The 22,188-nt window shown below is 53.5% G+C and overlaps 1 protein-coding gene across 3 annotated transcripts; it reads right to left on the reverse strand.

Annotated features, from left to right (window-relative positions):
* Positions 1-706: 706 nt before the first annotated feature.
* Positions 707-15,513, reverse strand: ABHD6 (abhydrolase domain containing 6, acylglycerol lipase). 3 transcript variants are annotated; one of them, XM_059480351.1, is made up of 10 exons: positions 15,437-15,513; positions 12,149-12,217; positions 10,338-10,485; positions 6,958-7,114; positions 6,459-6,572; positions 6,082-6,214; positions 4,711-4,868; positions 3,826-3,880; positions 3,299-3,399; positions 707-2,497 (listed from the first exon to the last, which is right to left on the reverse strand). In XM_059480351.1, the coding sequence occupies exons 3-10, from the start codon at positions 10,454-10,456 to the stop codon at positions 2,321-2,323; spliced, it is 1,014 nt and encodes a 337-aa protein (XP_059336334.1). In that variant the 5' UTR covers positions 10,457-10,485; positions 12,149-12,217; positions 15,437-15,513; the 3' UTR covers positions 707-2,320. The 3 variants fall into 3 exon arrangements, with proteins under 3 accessions (XP_059336334.1, XP_059336333.1, XP_059336332.1); XM_059480350.1 differs by lacking the exon at positions 15,437-15,513 and adding an exon at positions 12,345-12,513; XM_059480349.1 differs by lacking the exon at positions 15,437-15,513 and having other exon boundaries at positions 12,149-12,356.
* Between the last annotated feature and the right edge of the window lie 6,675 nt (positions 15,514-22,188).

Raw genomic sequence — 22,188 nt, forward strand, 5'->3', positions numbered from 1 at the left:
CCAGTCTGGGCCCCCTCCAATATAGACCTGAGGGTTTTTATTGCTCAACTACTGCAAAACATGATGCAGATGCCCTGAGCCACCCCAACCTCAGCCCCTACCTGTGGGGGAGAAGCCCCCTCCCACCTCTGTGATCATTATTAGGGTCACCTTGGTGAATGCATCACTGCAGCAGTGGAGCAGTGGCAGGGCACAGCCAGGAAGATGCTCCTCAGCCCTCCCTGCAGCTCCTCTGGCAAACAGTGCAGCTGCTGAGCCTCAAGAGCCTCCTGGGGAAAGGAGAAATGCAAATACTTTTGCCTGCAAATTGATGCAATGCTATTCCTAGCACAGTGTATGAATTCAGTAAGACTTGCAATAATAGATGAAATTGGTATTTAACATGCTTGCAAGGGTTTTAAGAGGAATCTTGGTGCTTAAAACACAATTCCCTTGCCCCTTGAGGTTTTGTTTTCTTCTTGAGGCTTTGGTGACACCTTCTCCTAATAATATGGAAAAAAGGAAAGTGTGTTGTCATTGAAGAAATGAGACTTGAGCCTTCTGTGTCTTCAACATCTCTCTTTCCATTACAAAATATTCCTTGAGCCAAAACCTGCATCTCCCAGAAATGTGGGGAGGAAAGAAGCAGCAGAGCAAGATCCCTGTGTCATCCCACACCACAGCCACCTTCTTCTTCAAAGGAAAAAAGTAGTCATTGCACCATGGACTCGTTAAATCACTAGATTTTAATAGCCATATAAATCCTTTGCATACAGCAATCTGTGGCATGAGAAACCATATAGATACAGAACAAGTTTTTCTGGCTTTTACCACATAAAACTACCAGCAATTTTGTTCTTTAAACCAACTCCTGTAGTAGAAACAATACCAAGCAATTAACAGCAAATTTCTATTTTTTTCTAAAAGAACAATGTTTCTTCTCTTAAAAAGAGCCAAGAAGCTGACAGGGAGTTTCAGATGTATGTACAGATCCGGGTACCTCAGGAAGCTGTCGGTGGGGGGACACTAACAGCACCCCCCGTCACCCCTGAGGAGGGCTGGGGTGACTGAGGGGTGACAGCCACCTGCTGCTCTGCCTTTGAGGCCACCACACACTGCCTTGCCCTCCAGCACCCCTGGGCCTGCCTGAGACCCTGACCAGAGCTCTGTCCCTGGGACAGGCAGTGAGGGACCTGGATCATCCCTGAACATCACCTTGCAGCCTGTAAAGTGCAGCTTGCCTGTATTGCCTGTTCCCACCCACAGCTTCCCTTGCTCAGGAGCTGTGCTCACGGAGAGGCTGCAGAAGTACACTGTACCTTTCCCCACCACGCCCAGAACCTCGTGGGCGAGCTGACCCCTCCTCACCATTCCTTGTGCTGGGCACACACAGCCCCCTCCCACCCCTCAGCCTGTTCCAGTGGCATTGGCTTTTGCAGAATTCACAGAATTCATTAAGAAAGTCGTTATTTACATCCAGGTGTTCAGCAGCACGGTGTGATAGAGGAGCTGAGACAAGAGTTCACCCTGGGGGGACTGGATCCCACCCTGGCCATGGGTTTATTGCTGACTCGGGCTCAGGGCAGCTCCCAGTGCCCCAGCCCCACAGCAGTGCCACAGCTGCTGCCTGCACCCCGTGGTCACTGGCTGTGCCCACCCTCAGGTAGAACCAGCCCTGGGCAAGGTGGGCTGTGCACAGACACCACGCCCTGGGCAACGTTAAGGCATTACAAATACACAGGAGCTATTCAGAGATTTAGAAAAACCCACTCAGAGTGTAAACATTTTTGCACATACAGTCATTGGACTTCCACACATGAAGTTTTCTGTTGTTTTCTGGATAAATCATGAGATCAGGAGCTACACAAAGGGCACTCAAGCAGACGCCTGGAGCACTTGGGGGTTCTCTTACAGCACAGCAGCATGCAACACGATGGACTCTAAGTAGTAAAAATATCGTTAAGTCTCAGTCTCAGTCCAGGATTCCAGATATCTTCCTATATTTCATATCTAGTTTAGGAAAATGTCATGAACAACTACGTGCTGGTAACCCAGGTAAGATGGGTGGCTGTGTGATGAGCTCTGGGTGATTTCAGCTCATTTCTACTTTACCTCTAAGTAGAAAAGGGAGATACTCTGCTTCTGTTCCTGCATCTATGGAGGTTGCTCAATGAGCCCAGGTTGCTGTGCCAGTGGTGCTATAGGTTTGGGGATCAGTGATTCTGCCTTCCTCAGGGACTTTGGCACATGGACCCCGATTCGTACAAGATCCCTGAGAACGTATCAAAGCTGCAGTACTTTACAAGTGAACCTGGCGTGGGCACGTGGCTCCCTGCCACGCTCAGGCCTGCTTCTTGTTGTTGTCTATGCTGTGCAGCAGTGCCAGGAACTCCAGGATGAGGTTGGCCGTCTTGCGGGGCCGCTCCACCACCACCGAGTGGCCGCAGTTCTCCAGGATGTACACGTGGCAGTCTGGGATGGCCCCTGCCAGAACACTGGCACCAGAAACATCCAGCACCTGCACGGCAGGGGAAAAGCAGTCACTGCCACAGCCACAGAGGGGGTTTGCTGCAGAAACCCTGCTGGGTCCAGCTGAGATCACAGAATCACAGAATGATGAGGTTGGAAGAGAGCCCTAAGATCATCGAGTCCAACCTATGCCCTAACACCTCAACTGGACTATTGCACCAATTGCCATGTCCAGTCTTGTTTCAAACACATCCAGAGATGTTGATTCTGCATGCTCCAGATGTGGAGCAGGGATGCAGGCACAGTCTATGTGATGCCTGGGGACAGGGCAGGGAGGCTGCAAGTGCCAGTCTCAGCATGCAGCAGGCAGCTCTCTTGTGTGCTTTTCAGCTGCTGTCTCAGTGCAAAGGTATCACTGCAAGCAAACACTTGCATCTTTGCATTTGTAGAGCCCTCTGCATGCCTGCAGCCTGCTTCCTCCCACATCTTCCCTCCCACTCCTTCCTCTGAAACAAACCCTAAGAGTCAAAGCCTGCCCACAAACAGCACATCTCTTCCCAGTTGCCAGGACAACTCTCTTCACTGACACTTTATTCTTCTTCCCAGCCCTTGCCTGCTTCAGTGCTGGCACCTACCCCCCACCTGCCCCCCTGGCAGTGCCCTCTCCTCCCTCTGGAAAGCTGGCTGTCATCTTTCTGCCCATCACCCTGCTGAGCCCCTTTCTAAACCCACTGGGGACTGACACAAGTGCCAGCTCCCTGCAGAGCAGCACAGCCCCCACCGTGCCCTGTGGGTGGGCACAGGCAGAGATGGAGACAGGTCTGTGGGGGATGTGCAGGGGGCTGCCTACCTGGTCCTGCTTTCCCCAGATGACCTGTGTCGGTGCTTTGATCTTGCTCATGTTCTCATGGAGGGAGTGCCTGGACTTTTCATCCACGATTTCTAAAAACACTAGTGGGGCAAGAGGAGAGTCAGTCCTACAGGGAGATATTTGGCCTTCCTTGTCTCAAAGGGGCGCAAGTGGTCCTGCTAGTGTCCCCTCACTGGGAAACCCATGCAGAGAAGATGGGCTGTCCTTGTCCTGCCATCAAGCCCAGCTGCAAACAATCTCCTCATAGGTATTTGTTATACAGATGGAAGGGCGAGGGTGAAGCAACAGCCCTGTCACCAGTGGGGGTGGCAGTGCATTGCTACCAGTGACCCAGGTGTGTCCCCAAATCTGTTAATGACACTGCCCCCTCCCACCCTCAGCCACACAGCCCAGGGATGCTGGGGCACATCCATGTGCTGGGGACCTGGGGGCTGGCAGCAGCAGATCCCCAGGCCCCGGGGATGCTGCAGGAAAGCCCGGTGAGGAGGCTGCCTCCGTGCACTCACGTTTCCTGTAGAATTCGTTGTGTGGGATGCGAACGTCGACAAGGCCCTGGAGGATCTGCAGGGAGACAGAGGAGAGCTGCTGGAGGGGAGCAGCCCTGCACAGGGCTGAGCCTGCCCAAGGACACTCAAGAGCAGCCTTGTCTCCCCAGCAAGTCTGGCCCCAGTGTGAGCTTCTTCCTAAGCAAGTGGGGCTGTTGAAACCACGCTTAAACAACGTATATTTCAGCAACAAGGAATATTGTCTTTTATGATGCAGACCCAATTTCTGGCCCTGGCCAGCAGCCACCTCAGCCATGACTGCACTTTTCTTCCTTCTTGTACTCTTTTGGCAAAAACACAAAAGGTCTTGGCACTACCTTACATTTTTTTCTTACTCTCCAATCTACTCACTCCAGACTTCCTAAGGAAAACTAGTTTAATAGCCAGCCCCTCACCAAGTTCCTCTCCTTGACAATGACACAATTAACATTTCTATTACTTTTACTTAAAAAGCAGAGAACAATCTCCCTCCACATCAGACAACAGCTGCCTTAGTTATTTAATGCTTCCCACCAGCCATTTTACTAAAAAACCCTTCTACATCCCAGCCTGCTGCCAAAAACTTCACAGGAGGAGGAATTCCAGCAGGGACTGCCAGAGGGAGCTTGGAAAAGAGGGTTTGAAGGGAAAGTGCTGGAAAAATGCAGGGAGTGGGGCTGGGTGTGTCTCACCTGGGTGATGGCAGCGTTGGCAGCTCTGGCTCTACTCCCAGCACTGCCTTAGTTGCCACCACGTAGGCTCAGGGAGAAGCAAAACCTTCTCACCACCTGTAGGTTCCCCTTTCCCACCTCCACAAGCAGTGTTGGCTCCCCTTTCCCACCTCCACAAGCAGTGCTGGTTCCTCACCTGCTGTGGCACCTTGAAGCGAACGTAGGAGCAAAGCTTCAGCATGTCTGCCATCTCCTCAGGGGTGGAGGGGATCAAAGGGATCCTGTCAATGCGCTTGGACTCCTGCAGCTCCCGCAGCTGCTTGATGAACTTGCTGTCAGTGGTACTTGGCAGGCCTGGGGCAAATGAGAAGGGGTGAAATCCAGATGAGATGCCCCCCAAAACAGTCCAAACAAAAAAGCATTCTTGTGCTGACCTCCCTCATCCCTGTCTCTGGCTTCCTGCCTGCTTACTGTTCAAAAAAAAAAATTATAAAAAGAGGGGAAGAAAACATCTGTACATACAGCCACTTCAAAATGCACCCAGAGGTACCCAGCCTCCCTCCTGCTCCAGGGCTCAGCACCCCCACAGGCTGGCACAGCACGAGGAGCAGACATGCATGACTATTTCAGCAAAGCTATAGTGATTATTTTTATGTGCTCATCACATGCAAACACCAGTGCCCAGGCTGCCACTGCACAGGGCTGGACAGAAAATTTCAGCACCCCCATCTACATGCACCACTGAAGAAAAATTCCCCAGCAATTTAATCCTAAACCTTTCTGCATCCCCCACACAGAGGTTTCACACCCAGAAACAGCCAGAGAGGCAGTCAACACTTGTCCCAGAGGGGAGTGGGAACCCAACGCCCCCAGAGCCTGGTAGCTAGGTAACATTTGCTTTATTTCATTCCTTAGTGCTTATTTGGAAGCTGCTTTCCTTGTGTGGGAGGGAAAGGAGCTGCTATGACAACTGGGATGCAGCAAAGCCTCCCTGGCAGAGAAGCTCTCGCCTGCTATGCCTCCTGCAGCATATAATGAATGCCCAGGCTCCCCTGAGCCCCCTGTCCAGGATGGAGAGGATAGAGGGGATGGAGGGGACACCCTGCTGACCCAGCCCTCAAGTGCTCTTTCCACTGCAGGCACCCAAAGGTGGGAGGCCAGAACTCCCCAGCTCCCAAAGCCCCAGGCCTTCAGCACACCAGGGCTTTCAGGAGGCCAGAATGGGAAGGCCATTCCTGCTGCAGTCTTGAATCCTGCTCCTGAACTGAGAGGCTGCAGACATGTCATGTAAAATGCCTGCCATCCCAAAGGAAAAGACATACTTGTCCCATTTTCCCTAGTCCTAACTCTAACCAAAGCACAGTGGGGCAAACACCAAACCCCTGGAGAAGAGTAGTCAGCACAAAGCTGTGATTTTCTCTTGTGCCTTGCCAGAAATTTCCAGTATGTAAATAAAAATTATTTATAAATGCTTTGCACTACACATCTATGCTGCATCCAGCTCTGCCCTGAGCTTTTGCTGGCTTCTGCTTGCCCTCTCTCTGCCTCCCTCCCCTGCCTTGCCCACCTGCAGGACAGATGAGGGTCAGGCTGCAAATATCTTCTGGGTACTGAGCAGCATAGACACCAGCAACATTTCCCCCCATGGAAGTGCCAACCAGATGAAAGGGCTTTCTGTTCAGCTTGATGCACTCCACGAACTGGCAGGGAGCAGAAGGAGCATTGTTAGGAGAGAGGAAACAACAGCATGGGGTCAGGTCATTAGAGAAATTCTACTCAAAAGCTTGAGGCTGGTGGCTCTGGCTGCCTGGGAAGGGAGAGAGTGAGGCCACACAAGACAGACTCAGGGGGTTCTGCAACCCTCAAGTCCCCACGTCCCTCATGTCCCCATATCCCTCATGTCCCCACATCCCTCTGCAGAATGATGTGATGCTGGAGCTTTACCTGGTGTATTCTCTTAGCTTGCCCACTAATGGAGTAATCATCCAAGTCCGAGCGGGTCGTACCCTCGTGCCCAGGCATGTCCACACATACCAAGTGCAGGTTCTTTGGCAGGAACTGAAGAAACAAACCAGGGCTGGTTACAGCGCAGGGAAACTGCTGCAAAGCCCAGGGATGGCAAATGGGGAGCCCAGGTGGGAGCAGGGTGGGGTCACTCTCCCCATGACAGCCCTGGTTGCTCCTGCACCAAGGATGAGAGAGCAGGGCCAAGACTTGCCTCCCATGGAGGCAGCAGGTGTGTGCTGCTCTTCCCCTGCAGCCCTGCATGTTATAGGGTGAAGGAAGGCAGCAAGCAATGGGCATGGAGCTAAGCAGCGTGTTCCCAGCATGTTACAGCAGTCACCCCATCCCATGCATGCAATCACTGGGCTCCCCACACTGCCCCCAAGCCCAGCACCATCAACTCTCACTAAGGAGCAACATGACAGAAACAGAATCCCACCTTGACTATGGAGAGCCACATGTCCTTGTGGGCAGAGAAGCCATGTAACATCAGGATGGATGGTCGGTACCCAGGCCTTCCTCTGTAGGAATAACAGAACTGATAATCATCGTAGGCTGCGTATCTGACCTGCATGCCCAGGGCTCGGCGCCAGTACCTGCAAACAGGGAGAAAACAACACTGAGGAAGACAAGACCAGGGCCCAGCCATGATAGAAGGCAGCTGACGAGTCTGAAGGCAGCCATAGATTTTTTTGGCTTATTAAGACCAGTTAGGTTGGGCTCTCACTGGTGCTATAATGGGACTACTGGGATTAACCCTGGGCATGTGTTCCCTGGACAGGTGTAGAACTGGCTGCTGGCTGCACTGCAGATGGTTTGTAGAGACACTTTGTCTGTTAAGAACTTTAAAAAAATACCTTAAATAACTCATTTAGCAATGGAAATGGGCCAAAACAACAATGGTAAAAGAGAAAATGCCCAAAGGCTGGTATGAGCACAGAGAGTCAAGAGAAGGGAGCAGCACACGTGGGAAGGCAGGGTACAGGATGGGCAGGCCAAGGGAGACAGTTCTCCCAGGTGGATAAGGTGGGTCTGTCACAAGGTCATTTGGACACAGTCCTGCATCAATGGGAGTACATCACCCCACAGACAAGCACATGAGTTCCCAGCCAAAACAACCATGTCACCCTGGAGCACCACAGAAACCCAATTCCCATGGACCAGCCTAGACAGCCTCTGGAATGTAATTATACACACACAAAGGACTGGAGTGGACCATCCTTATACTGGATTTAGCACCCCAGAAGATAGCAGGCTAACCCCAAGGCTGTTGCTCCAAAGCAGAGGCAGACAGTCCTGCCAGCACATGCTTGCAGCCTGCTCAGAGGATGCAGCAGAACTGCTGGCCAGAGGGACCTGGGCAGAGATTATCGGTGACACTTGGGACACATGATGTGTACGTGCAGCCCACGGCAGGGAATGGGGCCCCTTGGTCTGCCTTTCCCCTGTGCTCACATACAACCCTTGCCAGGACAACTGCTGGGCTACTCCTGGTGGCCAAAACACTGGCAAGTGCTTTTATGTGCCGTATCAGAGTTTATTTAAGGCACAAGAGCAAGGTCACCAACGCTTCTGGACTGTCCTACCTCTCTGCCCACTCAAAGCTTATGCATAGTGAAATCCTCTTTTAGCATAATCCCTTTTTCGAGGGGGTTAGTGGGACTTAAGCAGCATCTCAGCTCTGTGCTGGTCCTACAAGGAGAGGTGAATTTCTCCCTAATAAGTGTCTTAAGAGTCCTTGCCTCAAAGGCACTGGTGTGAACTACCAATGGGCAAGATGATAAACATTTTTAGCAACTGATCCTAATGGATCAATTCAGCAGAAGGCAAAATAATCTGTGCAAAGCTGAACTGATCCCTCACAAGGTGTTAACTCACTTAGTGGCAGCAGCTAAAGTGATTAACCCCTGTGGCAGCAGAGGCAGAGCGGTTCCAGGGCCGGGGTCAGCGGGGCAGCCCTGGACATCCTGCCAGGCAGGAAGGCATTAGCAGCAGGGAAAGCAGAGAGGCCGTGGCTGAGGGGGCCCAGAGTGACCCCTGACTGTGCCAGCTGAGGACACAGACTGGCCCTGAGGAGAAGGAGGGGGCAGGGAATTAGGGGAGAAGGGAGAAGCTTCCCCGGCACCTCCCAGGCACAGTGCTGCAAAGAGGAGGGCAGCATGGCATGCTTCCTGCACCTCTCCTGATGGGGAAACACAGCAATTTTACCCTTCAAACAACTCCAACTTGGAAAGAAACCAATAGAAAAGGAAAAGTAAGAGCAAACCCACACTTCTCATCCACTGTCCCTAACAAAAGAGGTGCCTATGACACACAGTGCATTGCAATTACTCCTGCAAGAATTCCATACTGCCAGAAATGCTGGAAGAGAGAGATAAGGGGACCTCACCCTTCAAAAGAAGACAGTCCTTCTGACCCCTGCTCACATGCTCCCTCCCTCACCCAGACACAGACCAACCTGCCCATGGTGCATTTTCACTCAGCCCCTTATCTGCAGTCCCAGAAGAACAAAGGCAGCAGGGAATTCTCTACCTTCCACCCAGCCTGGCTCCTCCAAGCTCCTGGCACAGACCCTGCACTCCTTTGCCCTCTCCTGCCACCCTGCCTGTGGCTGCTGAAGGCTTACCCTGACCACACTCACCCTGCAGTGCTTTGCAGGGATCCTCCTCACAACCTCAGCCCATCAGGGTCCCCCCTGGCGTCCACCAGCCACCCACATATCCAAAGAAATAAACCACTTTGCCTGCCAAGCCCAGTGCCACCCAGACACCCATGGGGCAGCAGAAGGCTGTGACATTGCCTGCTCTCCTCTGCAGAGTGGTGATCCCATCACTGGGGCTTTCATCCCATGCTCCCTCCTCTCTCAGATGCTGTAATAAAAGGCTGCTAATTAAAGTGCCTTTAGAAACAGGCTTCATCCCATTGCTGCACCTGAGTGCTGCAATGGACAAACAGCTTCCTCTCACAGGATGTCACTTGGATTTGGAAGCACCCCTGAGCTGCACTGTAGGACTGTAGGTGCCACCATCTAGCAGCAGCACGTGAGGGCAGCCTGACACCCTGCCTGCTCTGCCTGTGCTGTCTGCTGCTGCTGCCTGCTCCATGCTGGGGATGAGACTCTGCCTGACTTCTGAAGGGGGTTACTTCAGCTTTTCCTTGCAACAAACCCAGAGAGGAAAGCTGCCAGTGGGCTTATCTCTGATTTCCAGGGACAAAGGAGGACTGAAGGATTTAGTGCTTGCCTCCTGGTAACAGAGAGGACAAAATTCAAGGGGATAAGGAAAAGCATCTCTGCATCTTCTCTGATGCTCCATTCCAGAAAAAAAGAGAGGAAGAGAAAAGCCTCATCCATAACGACTAATGAGGGAAAAGTCCCTGCCTGTGAGCAGGCTGTCAGCTGGGATGGAGCATGTGAGCCCAGGGACACCCACAGCACAGGCACATTGATGGGTGGGAGGGAGGTCACCAGACTCCACAGCTGCCAGGCTGGTGGAGATGCTGCAATGGCAGTGCTCTTCCCAGGCTCAGTCCTGTCCTTGGGGAAAGCAACCCAGAGAGGCTTGGAGAGATCTTGCAAGCTGGCACTGCAGTGTTAGCCTGGCCAGCTGCCCCTTGGCACAGCCAAACCCCTGGGACAGACAGGCCTCCACAGCAAAATGCAATAGGAAAATGCCATTTTCTTCTCCCAGACTTGTGTAAAGCTGCACACAGCTGGCCTGGCCCTGGAGGAGCTCAGGAACACCCAGCCCTGCCCACACCACCCTGCCCCACGTGTGCAGGTTCCCCCAGCACACCGAGAGCAGGGGCTCACACACTCACCAGTAGTAGATGCGGATCAGCGCCGAGGGCCAGAGGAGGAATGAGGCCACAAAGGCCAGGATGGGGATAGCCAGGGTGCCACCAGCAATGACAAACATGTTCAGCATATCCAGGTCCATGCTGCTCTTCACTACTCAGCCTCACCTGCCTGCATTTAGGGAAAGTTCTGAGGTTAACCACCAGAAATTATGACAAACCATTGCTAAACAAGAACTCTGCTGCCAGATGAGGAGGAAAGCAGATCTGCAAGAGGCAGATATCCTTCAGCAGCACAGCAGCATCTCCTTCAGTTTTAAAACCCACCTATTTCTTCTGGCTCCTTAATGGATTTAATCACTGCAATGTTATCCTCTCAGGAGAGCACGTCTCAAACAGGCAATGAACATGTCTGGTGTGACAGGGCACAGCGTGGCCCTTGGGACCCTTTGCAGACACAGCAAGTACAGCCCCCAAGGGGTGCAGGCAGCCTTTCCCCCACCATGAGTGCAGGCAGGGCCAGCTTCAGGCAGGCTCCACACTTCTTTTCTGCTTCTTTTTCGAGGTAGGCACCCAGCTCTGTCTCCCCTCTCTCCTCCTGCCTGATCCCAAATCCCCAGCACACAACCACTGACCTAGAACTGATGGGTTGAACCCAGCTCTCATTACAGCTCTGCACAGGCACCAACTAATCAAGGCAGCAGAGACTATTAATGGGCTCGGGAACAGAAGGAAACAACTTGGCAGGGCACTCTTTAGTGTCCAGCCCTTATCAGAAACAAATTTATCCCCACCCCCACATCCTCACCTCTGCCCCACATTTTGCACTTCCTGTGGATAACAGGTTCCCCATCCCTGCTCCCCAGCATCCTCCAGACAAGCCTCAGGGACAGCAGGTGGAGGACACTCGGAGCAAGGGCAAGCTCTTGCACAATGTCATGTTTGTCCCTGAGCTCTCCCTACCACAGGCAGCTGGGATATATTTTTCTCCTTAAGAGATTAAACGCTGCCACACACACATCTCCTCTAATTCCCCCTGCTAACCAACTCACGGCTCCCCCCTTCCTCGGCACTTCGCTTTTGTCTCACATTTGTAAAACGAAACATCCTGCATGCCTGCTCTCCCACCAGCCACTCACCCCCCATCACCATCTCCACATTTCCCCGTGTCAGGACAGTCAGATTTTTCCCAGTTTCCTGCAAGACTCCCGGTGGTGTGTGCGGTATGTGATGCCATGAAACAGACACACAATCGCCACAGTAACAGCGTCCCACCCCCGGACACCGTCACACGGGATCACACTGGACCCCACGGTACACACAACCCAGAGAAACAGTATCCAGAACCTCTGGAACATCAGCCAGATTTGCCCTCTTCCCCCAGGGAACATAGAAAAATAACTGAAGTTCGAGGAATGCTGTAAATATTTCCACGAGGCACCTCCTTTACAAAGCTAAACCTCATTTCCGTCTTCAAGCCGCAACAATACATCGTTATTCGTTTAATTAACACTTTGTAAAAAGATCCTTGCTCTCAGCATGGCTTGTTCATAGATAAACATTTTATTATGCAACCGATAAACTTATCCATGCGAGCAGGGCTGTGAGGGAGCCACCCCAGAGCACTGGCTGCCTTTTGCTATGTCACTAAAACAGGGCAGAAATTAAGCACGGAAATCGCCATTGTTCCCCTCGGTGACCCGTAACGAGAGAGGGCTGCAGGAAGCAGAAGGCGCGGGATGGTGGAAGCCCCTGCGATCGCCACCTCCGCCTCCATCTCCACACCGCTTTTAGAAAGCTAAACGAGGAGAAAGCCTTTAAAAAACCCGGCTTACCTTGCAGAGATCACCTCCTCCTCTCGGCACTAGCCCTGCTCGATGTGGGCAGCGGCAGTGTCTGAAACGCTGTCAGGAGAGGAAAAGAACAAGGTCAAAATCGCAGCTCTGCTTTCACTCCTCCCTCCAGGCTCCGCGGCCCGGTGAGCTCGGGTGTTTAAGCCGCCAACTTCCTTTCAAGACGTCTCATATTCACCTTCTGACCAACCTCTGCCCTGTTTATGTAAATACGGTCCTTTGTACAATAGGGCCCGCTGGGTGCACTTGTTCCAGGCAGGAGCAAAGGAGCGGCCATGGGGAGCGCGGCGGGGAGAGCCGGGCCCAGCGCCCGGGCAGGGCTGCGCGCACCCAGCGCCGCGGGCTCATGCTCGCCCTCCAGGTGATTTCCGCTATTAGAACAAAGCCAGCTAAGCTGCTGCTCATCCCCTTCCTCTTTGTCTTAGGGGTGCTTTTCCAAGCGCTGCCCGTGCCCCTCCCCTCCCCCTGTGTGAGACGGGCTGGAGCGGAGCGCAGCCGCAGGAAATCACCGGGGAGGCAGCGAAACGCTGGCCTGAGCTCGCTGGCAGATTCCGGCTGTGACATTCACGGGGGCCCATCAACAGGTGCACCGGAGCCAGGCGGCATCAGTGCTGGGGGCTGCTTCAAGGCAGAAAATCCCGGAGAGCTCCCCCTGCCACGGCCGCAGGTCCCGGGCAGTGCTGTCCCCATCAGGCCGGAGCGTTTCGGCAGGGCCATGGCAGCCAACCCTCCCCAGGTGAGCCCGGTGCCCAGTGCCGGCCCTGCACACCAGGTGAGCCCAGTGCCGGCCCTGCACCCAGGTGAGCCCGGTGCCCAATGCCTGCCCTACACACCAGGTGAGCCCAATTCCCAGTGCCGGCCCTGCACACCAGGTGAGCCCAGTGCCGACCCGGCACCCAGGTGAGCCCAATGCCCAATGCCGGCCCTGCACACCAGGTGAGCCCAGTGCCCAGTGGCCTTGCCCATCCAGGAATGCTAACCCTCCCTGCTGCACTGAGACCAGGCACCATCACCCCAGGCCCCAGCACAGTCCTTTGCTAGCAGCTGGAGGGTAGCTTTTTAAGCTGCTGTGGGTTTAAAAATAAAACAAGCCTTCTGGTAACAGCCGTAAGTCTTCATACCACAGCTCATCCATCATTCTGAGGTGCCCTGTGACCAAGAGTCACAGCCAGTGGCCCCAAGTGGTGCTACTGCTTCTCACAAGGATCTCCACACACTTAATAAATTAACTTGGAAACATCAATTAGGCAACTCTGATAAATGATGTGTGATAAGGCCGAGCACACTGAACACATGGCAGGGCATGGGATGCCAATCCAGGAGCACTGGTTCCCATACTGGCAACAAGCACTAACCCCACAGCCTGCCTCCCACCTGGGACAATCCCCAGAACAAGGCACCCCAGCTAATGGGGTGGTCCCAGGTCAGATGCTAAGGGGTGGCTCCACATCTCCATTTGTTTGCTGCTTCCTCCCCTGTGTCAGATTCAAGCAAGGATCTCAACACCTGCAAAGAGAGGGGCCAACAGGTGGAAGGGGTTTGTGGGTCACTACAGAGGACCACATGTTGAAGACACTCCCAAAGCCATGGGACAAAGGTATTTTTCCTCTTTCAAGCTCAGTGCATCACTCCAGGGAGGCTGGGCAAGACCCAAGAACGCAGCTCAGATCTTTAATTTTTTTCTAAGCCCCCCAAGAGAGGCAGCAGCAGCACAAAACCCACCCCAAGGCAGAAGGCCCCTGGGTTGGAAGAGGAAACTGGCAGCTGATGCACTGGGCAGCCCTGAGAAAGGCCAGGCAGGGATTTCACAAATAAGAATCACATGGATGCCATCACTGCCAACATTCAGGCACAAAGGCTGTCCTGGGCTGTGCTCATCGGGACTGGACTGCATAACGGCTGCTGCACCCAGGGTTTTGCTCAGCCCACCTGCACCTAGCACAGTCCATGCCTCACTGATTACTGAATCACTGAAAGCTAAGCAGCACAAAAACATATGTTTTTGGAGGATTTTAAGAACTGAAAAGGAAAAAGCATTAACCACTTTTAAGATTCCATTGCAGAAACAGGGGGCTTAGAGGGACCTTGATGACTGAGGTGGGCCCCCTAGAAACCCTGCCTCACACCACTAACCATGTAAAAACAAAAACCCAAAACATGCACGTGAACTCTTTCCCTTAGAAACCCCCTCACCCTTGCATCATCTGCAGCCAGAAAAATAATATTGACTATAAACGATGACATAACAACTATTATGATTCCCCAGTGGTGTAGTTTGCTATGGGATCCTTTAGGTGCTAATCACAGAGAAGTTGTAATTTAATATCTATTACTATTTGAAAGACCTCTGTCTGTCAGTCAGCTCTCAATCTTAATCCTGCCTCCAATGAGCCCAGAGTGGGAAATGTGCCCTTTCACCTTCATTTATTTATAGATAGCAGCAATGCAATCATTATTTCTGCAGCAGTGTTTCACAAAACCTTCATCTCTGAGCCATTTGTCTCTGTGCAGAGAGTCTGGGCTGGTTCCCGACCCTGCTGCTGCACCCCAGGCTGGCAATATGCAGGGACAAGCTATCAGCATCACTGCCAGCCAGCCTGGGCACAAGGTGGATGCAAAGCATGGCACAAGCAGGCTGTGCTGCCAGTCAGCTGCTGCTTTAGCGATTCACATCGTGCCCATCCTCCTTCCGGAGCCCGTCGCCATCCCCATCCTGCCGCACACGCACGCAGCAGAGCATGCACGGCGCATCGGGTGTCACGGGTGCGCTCGGACTCTGCCGGCTCCGGGCAGGGGGTAGCAAAGAGCTGGGCAAGGATGGGGTAGGGGTGTCCAAGGGCCACATCTCGGCCCCTGTTCTCAGCACACAGCCCCCCCCGGCCCGCCCCAAAGCATCCTCCTCCGGCAAAATGACAGCATCCTCCGAGCGGCAGCAGCTGGGACCATGGAGCCCTTTAGAGTCATAAAGCGGTTTGCTTTGGAAGGGACCGTAAAGATCATCATGTTCCAACCCCCTCGCCACCAAATGATTAATTGTTGGAGGAGGGGGAAGGAAGTTAAAGGCAAAGTAATTAAATCTTTGAATATCTATTTTAGTGTTTTTTCTTGGATTTCCTCTTTGCTCGCGATCTGCTGCTCACCCCCAGCGATACCACAGCTGGGGCTGGGGACACCCGGCCGCCGGGACGGCCCCCGCTCCTGTCACTGTCACTTCCCCCCGGTCCTGTCAGTGCCACCGCCAGCCCCGCATCCCGCGCCCCCGCCTCTCACCGTGCCGAGCCGAGCCGAGCCGAGCCGAGCCGAGCCTGGCCGCAATGGCAGCGCCGGGCGGAACGCGGCGCCTCCCCCGCCCCGTGCGGCTCCGCGGGGCGCTCCGAGAGGCGGGGATGCGGCTCCGCGGGGCGGGATGGACCGGGAAAGGCGGGACACGGCTGGGGTGAAAGGGGGTGAAACGGGGGCCAAAGCGGGGTTACCGCGCCGGGAAAGGCGGGGTGGGATAGGGCTGGTGTGCCCGTGACAAAGGAGACGGGGGGGGGGACAAGGACTGCAAGATGGCTACAGCGGGGATGGAGAGTGACATCAGGATGTGCAAGGGGGGATGCAGTGAAGCTGCAAAAGGAAGGCAGGGGAGAAGTAATGGGGCTTCCATGGGGATTGCAATAGGGATGGAAAGGGGGATGCAATGGGGGATTCAGGGGAGCTGTGATGGGAATTCAGCGGGGTTAAAGCAGGGGGTGCAGCTGGGCTGTGGTGTATAGGGTGTAACACGGGTGCCAGGGGACAGTGTGGGGGTACAAGAGGGGACACAGAGTGGCAACAGAGGGATGTGATGTGACTTTAGTGGGGGTCTAAGGGAGGGGTGCAAGGGGTGGCCAGTTACACCCGGATTAGGATTACCCTAACCTGGGAAGATGATTCACCCTGCCCAGGCTGCAGTCAGTGGTTAGGATCGCAAACAGCCTCACCATGTGAGTGTAAAAGGGGGGGTATTGCAAGGGACACACAGCAGGGAGCCAAGAAGGATGCAATGAGGCTACAGAATTCTCACAATGGGGTTGCCATGGGGATCCAGCAGGGATAAAAAAGGGAATGTGATAGGCAGCAACAGGGTCACAACAAGGAGACACCAGGGTGGAAACAACGGGGGGGTCACAAGAGGGATGTCAAGGGGATGGCAATACAATCACCACAGAACTACAAAGGAGGAGAGTGCAGTGCTGCACCCCACAGAGAAACCTCACAGCCCCCTTGCATGAGGCCTGGGAGCAAGCTTGGGCTGGGGGACAGCTGCTCCCAGGTCTGGGGGAGGGCTCTGGTCAGGGATGTCCCCATGGGAAAGACACAAAGGTTGAAATCAGAGGATCCAACTTATAAAAATCCTATTTCAGGTGTTAAAGTCAGGTTACAAATCTTTTACCTTCCCAAAAGATGGCACTGCTATCAGGAGCTGCATTTCAACTTGCATTTTAAAATCTGTTCCAATTTTTCCTAAAACTGCCAATTTGATCCTTTTGCTATAAGCAAATTTATTTTCATTCCCCCTAGGTCACATATCAGGCTGGTGTGTACCTTTAAATTATGCCAAAAAGTTGTAAGAAAACTTAATTAAATTGGAAATGAGATCAGCTCCTGAGTAAATGCAAACTGGGTCAAACCCTCACCCCACCTGTGCCCTGATAAAGGATGTCCCTTTGGCCTGGCAGGCTGGGGAAGGTGAGATAATTGGTGTAAAGGTCTTTCCAGGTCAGAGTTTGCTATGATAACCATAAGCTTTTGATAACATGAACTCTCAGAAGAGATTTATAACCAAATATCAAAGGGTTTAGGTGGCCTGGTGAAGGTGAGGCTCAGCTGTTTTGGGTTTTGTTTCTCAGTCAAGCAGGGCTAAACAAAGCTGAGTTTCCGCTAAGGTGACCTGGGTGGACACGAGAGGTGTTTCACAAGCCCTCAAACCCTGCTTGCACTCAGAGCTGTTTGTTCAGCTCTCATGCACGGCCGGGACACCTGCAGGGCAGTGCTGACTCAGAGCCATGGGTTACCCGGCCCATGGTTATTCCTGCTGGGAATGCCCCTGGTACAGTCACAGCAAATGGTGGTGCCTAAAATAGAGAGGCTGAAGCAGAGACCTGCGGTGGGTTTGTGTCGAAACACGGCAGAGCTGAGCAGGAGCCCAGCCACAGGGAAGAGTCACTGAGTCACCCCTGTGGTGGTGATGGGCTGCCCTGGCCCAGGCACTGCCAGGACAGAGCCACAGCTCCAGCAGGTGCCAGCCCTGCTGGGGGAGGCTCTTTGCAGTGCCGTGACCCCCTGGCCAGGCAGGGGCTGAGGCTGCTCCTCTGCCCCACCTTGGGCACTCCAGATGGCACAGGGGGAGCAATGGGAGAGAGCAGGGCACAGCTGGGCTCCCTGTGCCCACAGAGAGCAGATGAGCCTCAGGCTGCAGAGGAAATCCCAGCAGTTCTGTGGGCACCTCCTCAGGACCCTGCAAGGCCATGTTTGGGGTGGCTGCAATGTGGCAAGCCCAAGTTAAAAGCCAGTGCCTGCACTGACCTGCCCCATGAGCTTTGTTTCTTTTCTCAGCCCACAGACAGCTCATCACACAGCTGTGGCAGCTGGCAAGGACTGAGTCACCCCTTGGTCACTCTCTGGGCTATGCTGGCCCTTAGCTGAAAATTACTCATTCCCAATGCAGTGTCAGGAGCTGGGCTTCCCACCAGCACAGGAGCACAGCTTTGATCCTGTGAGCAGGACAGACAGTGACCACAATGAGGACTTATGATCCATTGATGACTTATGAGAAACAATCTGTATCTAAACCAGAGCAACCACATGATAAAAACCATTAAAAAACAATCAGAAATAGCTGTTGCATGGCCCCAGAAACCAGGACATGGACCTTTTATATAAACAGTCTTGTTTTCCATAGGAAGGTGGAAGCTGTGGCTGGATTCTCCCTCGCCAATCTGAGAGGCAGCATTGCTCCACTGGGTGAAAGGTTTGCATGTTATTTTCCACTGCTGGGTGAGGAATCCCCAGGGCACGTGGTGAGGCTGTTTGCAACCATGACAAGTGGCTGCACGCTGCCTTGCTGGGCTGAATCATCCTCCCAGGGTGACTTGTCCCCATCTACTCCCACTGGCACAGTCCTGGCCCTGTGACACAATCCATGAGCAATGCCCAGGGCACTGTGGGCATGGGACAGGGCAGGAGGGTGCCCCAGAGCCCACCATGGGAGCTGCTGTTGAGGAAGGCCTTGCCATGCCCTGAGCTGTGCCACTTTAATAACAGAGCTACAGAAATTCGTCCCCAAGGACAGGGATAAGATCCCAGCTCACCTTGTTGCAAACAGCAGCTCTGAGTGAGAGCACAGGGGTAAAAACCCCTCTGTGCACACCTGAGAGGAGCAGCCACCCTGCCACTCTTCAGGGCTTTCATTGTACAACCTGGGACAAACACAACAACAACATTCCTGCTGTTTAAAACATCATAAAGCAAGACCTGCTTGCCTAATAACAGCTTTAAAAATGCTTTATTAACCCTATTAAAAGTTAATGCATGCATTATGTGCATTTTAATTACATCTTTAACTGCTAACAATATGGGTGCACTTATTGGCACAAAACTTTATTTGGTGGCTGCAATATCTTTATAGAGGATTAACTTCAAAGCCTCATCTTGTCATGCATGAAAGCCTGTATTTCAGATTTCCTCCTGCTCTCCTACAGCTTAGTTAAGCAGTCTCCTTCAAGAAACTGGAACCACCATGAGGCATTTTTCCTTGGACTGCCTTGTAGTGGGCAGGCTATCATGCTTCAAACCACTAACTGAACAATACTGACTGATTAAATTGAAAAAGAAAACCCTATCAGAGTCCTGGACCAGCAAAGGAATTGTGCCTTGACAGTAATTAATAAGGTAGAACACTTACCTTCCAGAATTAGAAATAAAAATTGAGTACCAAAGATTTGATTCAAAACATTCCACATATCTTACACATCAAATACTTTTCCCCTGCATTGCACTGAAATGCCCGAGGGTCACAGCAGGACAATATTGCCATTGTATTGGCACTGAAAGCACTTCCCAAATGCCCTTGTATGGCCTGCAGCACAGCCATGAACTTTAGCAATCCAGAATGGCTCAAGTGTTTTGCTACTTATTAACCTGAAAGTCCAGAAACTGTGATAAAACACTCTGCCTGATGCTTGTGATGAGGTCACCAGGAGCCCAAAGGCCATTTCATTTGCCCACTTTTATGGTGATGGCATCTTTGGGGCTGGCCCTTCCTGGACTTCCCCCTGTCATAGCAGATGTTGTCAGAGCAGCAATTTGTGTAAAAATGGTAAAAATTAGGGAATGTGCACCACGTTAAAGCCTGCTACATGGAAAGGGAGGCCCCTTGCCCAGAAAACAGAGCTGTGGTGGCTCCTGGGGAGCAGCAGCCTGGGGGTGTTGGTCCCCACACTGCCCCTCACACCCAACACCCTCTGCCCATGCTGGCCCTGTTCCCAATCTGCTCTTTGGGGAGCAGGATAATGGGGTGTCAGAGGAGGCAGCAGGGACACCCCAACAGGCTGGGGGGCTCAGGCAGACCTGGCCACTCTCTGCACCCTTGGTTGAAAGGGCACAGCAGCACTGCTGTCCCCAGCAGTGCCCAGCCCTGAGCAGCACACAGACACCACCACATCTTCCCTACAGAGCATAAATGAAGCTGCAGCCAAGGCCTCAAGGAGCACCCCGTGAGTCCCTGCTGCCCTCCCAGCCCCAGCAGGCTTCCTCTGCAGAGCACAAGGGGATGTGGGCTGGCCCCGCAGTGTCTCCCTCCCAGGGAGGCACAGGAAACCTCAGAGATCCTCTCAGCCCATCTCTGCCAACAAAAACAGTTCTGTGGGTTCCCTAGAGGCAGCCAAAAGGAAACAGCTGTGCCTGGAGGGAGAGGAGGAACTCCCTCATGGCTGCAGGACCTCACACCTCCTGTCCCATGGGGACCCTAAGCAAACACGTGATACAGGGCCACATCTCACCCATCCATCCCACAGCACCTCCTGGGCAGTGGGAGGGTGATGGAGGGGCTGAGCTGCTGCTCCAGGGGGAGACACACCAGGCACAGCCCCTTGAACCCAGGACAGGCTCCACCAAAGGGCCCTGGCAGCTCCTGCCCAAACGGGCCCCTGCCTTGCCCTCAGCCTGCTGAGCTTCCCCAGCCCCCTGGGAGCAGGGAGAGCCTGAGGAGGGGCTTTATTGGTGAATGTTCCACAGGTGCTGCTCATCTGGAGAGGGTCCCTCACCTGCCATCATCCCAAGTGGGGACAGGAAGCCCAGAGTGTGCTGGTTTCAGCAGCAGCTTCTTGTGCAAGGGCAGGGCAGCCCTGAGCTGTCAGTGCTCATGCACCCACATCAGGCATGTTTTGTGATCTGATAAGGCTGATCAGAAGGTGCAGTAAACAGGGGGTAAAGTGCTGCAGAAAGGAACATGAGCTCCCTGTGTCACTCCCCACAGGTGACTGGCTGCTGTTTGTCCCCCTGATAATGCCTGGGGTGGAGGAGAGAGGTATGCCAGGAGCCCTGAAGATAAACACAGCACTGACAGCCATGGTTCAGGGTCAAAGCCTTCATGGGCACCACAAAACCGCTTGCTCTTTGGTGCCAGGGTAGCCAAAACAAGCGTGATTTTGGGGAGAGCTCTGGGTTTGGATGACTCTGACCCTGAGGCTGCAGCTGCTGTCGCAAGCACTTGGTTCAGGCTGAGCTTTCAGCAAGGTTAACCTGGACATTTACACCCCTCCAAGGCTGCCACTTTCCCTCCCCTCTCTCTCTATTAGTTTATTCCAGAACCTGTCCTGCCTGGGGACAGCTCACTGGAGACCCAGAGCAGAGGAAGAGAGGAAGCAGCACCTAATCCCTGTTATTTTGGAGGATGGCCTGCCCACTGCCCAGCTTGGTTGGCACACACTGCCGTGAAGTGGTGACACTTCCCTTGCTGGCAGCCAGCGCTCCAAATTCCAGTAATGCCAGAAGGGATTGGTGGTGCCCATTCCAATACCTGCAGCACATTCCCTGGAGAACTGGCCTCCCTGCAAGCCTGGATCCCACTGCTTCCAGCTGTGCCATGTCCCTGGGAGCCCTTCCAGTGCTGTGCTTTGTGCTGCCTGCTCCTCAGCCTGCTCAGTTGGTTTAGCATGTCCTGGTGCCTCTAGATCTAGAGCTGCTTGGGCAGCAGGGTGCAGCAGGTTGGGAGTTCCTAGAGAAAGGAAAGAGGATATGAAAGCACCCTGTCAGCACAGGGGAAAAAATTCAAGACACTTCAAGATGTCATTTGGCCTGAACTCTTGTTACACCTCCTGCCTTTACAACTTGATTGAGGGCCAACAAATGTGTCTCTGGCTGAGGGCTGGCATGTGTGGAGGATTAAGAGGGCAGGGGGGTGATTTCCCTGCAAAAGCCACCTCAGGGGACCAAGCTATCCCTCCTGCAGCATCCTCAGTCAGATGTTGTTTTAGCCAAACTCCTGTGTCCCCTTCCACCACACAGCACAAGCACAAACCAAGGCTCCTGTGCTGGGACTCTTGGCCAGCAGTTTGAGGGGCAGTGCTGGGGCATCAGGTATCTTACCATGGCTGCCTGGCAGTCCCTTCCAATGGGCTTCTGGTGCCCTCCAGAAATCCCTGTCTTCCCCCCTGCTGCATCCCAGACGCTTTCACCATCCAGCCCATCCATCTCCTGGTCCTGACCGCTGGCCTGGAATGGCCCAGGGAGCCTGGTCCCAGCCCCGCACAGCCCAGAGTAGTCCCAGTCATGGCCAGCACCCCACAGCTGGTGTCTCCCTGTGAGGAGGGACAGTGGCTTCTGCTGGAGCTGCTGCTCTGCCAGGATTCAGAGGCTGGCTCAGCAGAGCCTGTTTTCCCTTCAGAGAGGAGTTCAAAGTCTCCATGCTGCTTTGTGGTTTGGAGATGGGAGCGAGGGCAAGGAGGAAATGGTGATTCCTGTTCCTGACTGACACAGCTGGGTTTGACCCCAGGCAG

This window comes from Ammospiza nelsoni, chromosome 11, assembly GCF_027579445.1.
Source record: "Ammospiza nelsoni isolate bAmmNel1 chromosome 11, bAmmNel1.pri, whole genome shotgun sequence".
NCBI lineage: Eukaryota > Metazoa > Chordata > Aves > Passeriformes > Passerellidae > Ammospiza > Ammospiza nelsoni.

Bases quoted from the DNA above. Each gene is read 5' to 3' on its own strand.
- ABHD6 (XM_059480351.1), bottom strand. From the start codon at position 10,456: ATGGACCTGGATATGCTGAACATGTTTGTCATTGCTGGTGGCACCCTG. The intron at 3,400-3,825 runs GTGAGTGCACGG...TTGCCCCACTAG, and splicing joins CAACGAATTCTACAGGAAAC to TGTTTTTAGAAATCGTGGAT. The intron at 2,498-3,298 runs GTAGGCAGCCCC...CCTGCCGTGCAG, and splicing joins TCTGGGGAAAGCAGGACCAG to GTGCTGGATGTTTCTGGTGC.